The sequence below is a fragment of the Echinops telfairi genome, unplaced genomic scaffold (assembly GCF_000313985.2).
Source record: "Echinops telfairi isolate 266 unplaced genomic scaffold, ASM31398v2 ScPeMD7_7469;HRSCAF=8507_1, whole genome shotgun sequence".
Lineage (NCBI taxonomy): Eukaryota > Metazoa > Chordata > Mammalia > Afrosoricida > Tenrecidae > Echinops > Echinops telfairi.
This window is the reverse complement of record NW_022111373.1, coordinates 19,409,660-19,410,485: the sequence shown is the minus strand read 5'-3', so window position 1 is coordinate 19,410,485 and position 826 is coordinate 19,409,660. Positions and strand designations below refer to the sequence as shown.

Below are 826 nucleotides of genomic sequence, written 5' to 3'. Positions count from 1 at the left end.
ATGACAGGCCAGTCTGAAGGGATTATTGTTTTCACTGCAGACACACACACACACACACATGTTAAATGCCAGTTACATTAATGTGAGAAGTATGTTAACTTCTTTCCTCTCCTAAATACTGTTAGTGTTTGATGACTATTTGGATCTTTGTGTTTCTACAATGATGCCTAAATCACTATTTCAAAGGAGGACTTAGAATTTACAACAGTTATCGGCATCTGTCAGTATATCTGTATCTATCAATATAGAGATATATCTCCCGGAGCCTGTAGACTGTTAGTCTAAGGCAGCTCGGTCCTCAGACAAGTACTTAGAGTTCCCACCGTCCCACAGGAAACTGCAACCGGGAGAGAACCAACTCTACCGTGGTCCTTCCATGTGTGTGATGAATCCTTTCCAGTGCATTAGAGGAACAAAGGTTGGCATTTCGAGCCCCTGCCGGACTCCCTGGGAGAAACACGTGGCAGTAGGCTTCAATAAAGAAAACCTTATGAGAAAGATTTAGTCTGTGTTGTGGGAGCCCTGTGACTCGACAGCACTGTGCAAATAACAATAGCCAGTATATTAACACAGGGTTAAGCATTCTGTATGTTCTTGAAGAAAAAAAAATCCATTTAAACTTGAACCTGATTAAGCTTTTTTTTGCTTTAGTTTTGTCTAAGTGTGTTAGACCTTCCACGTCCACTCATGCTTCCACTTCCTCATCTCTCCCATCAGTGCCTTCTACAATCACCGAGGACTCTCTTTGGGACAGATCTTTAGGGCCTGAAGATTAAAATGACCCTTTGTTAGGTTAGGGTTCTTGATCTTCAGAGAAAAGACAAAG

At 41.8% G+C, this 826-nt stretch overlaps 1 protein-coding gene across 2 annotated transcripts in view; it reads left to right on the top strand.

Annotated features, from left to right (window-relative positions):
* Positions 1-343: 343 nt before the first annotated feature.
* SNX24 (sorting nexin 24) overlaps positions 344-826 on the top strand; it is a 181,811-nt gene continuing 181,328 nt past the window's right edge. The window contains exon 1 of one of the 2 annotated variants that reach the window (XM_045285367.1): positions 344-418. In XM_045285367.1, coding sequence (XP_045141302.1) covers positions 377-418 — 42 coding nt within the window. In that variant the 5' untranslated portion in view covers positions 344-376. The remainder of the gene's footprint in view (positions 419-826) is intronic. The other variant, XM_030888980.2, reaches the window with a different exon arrangement.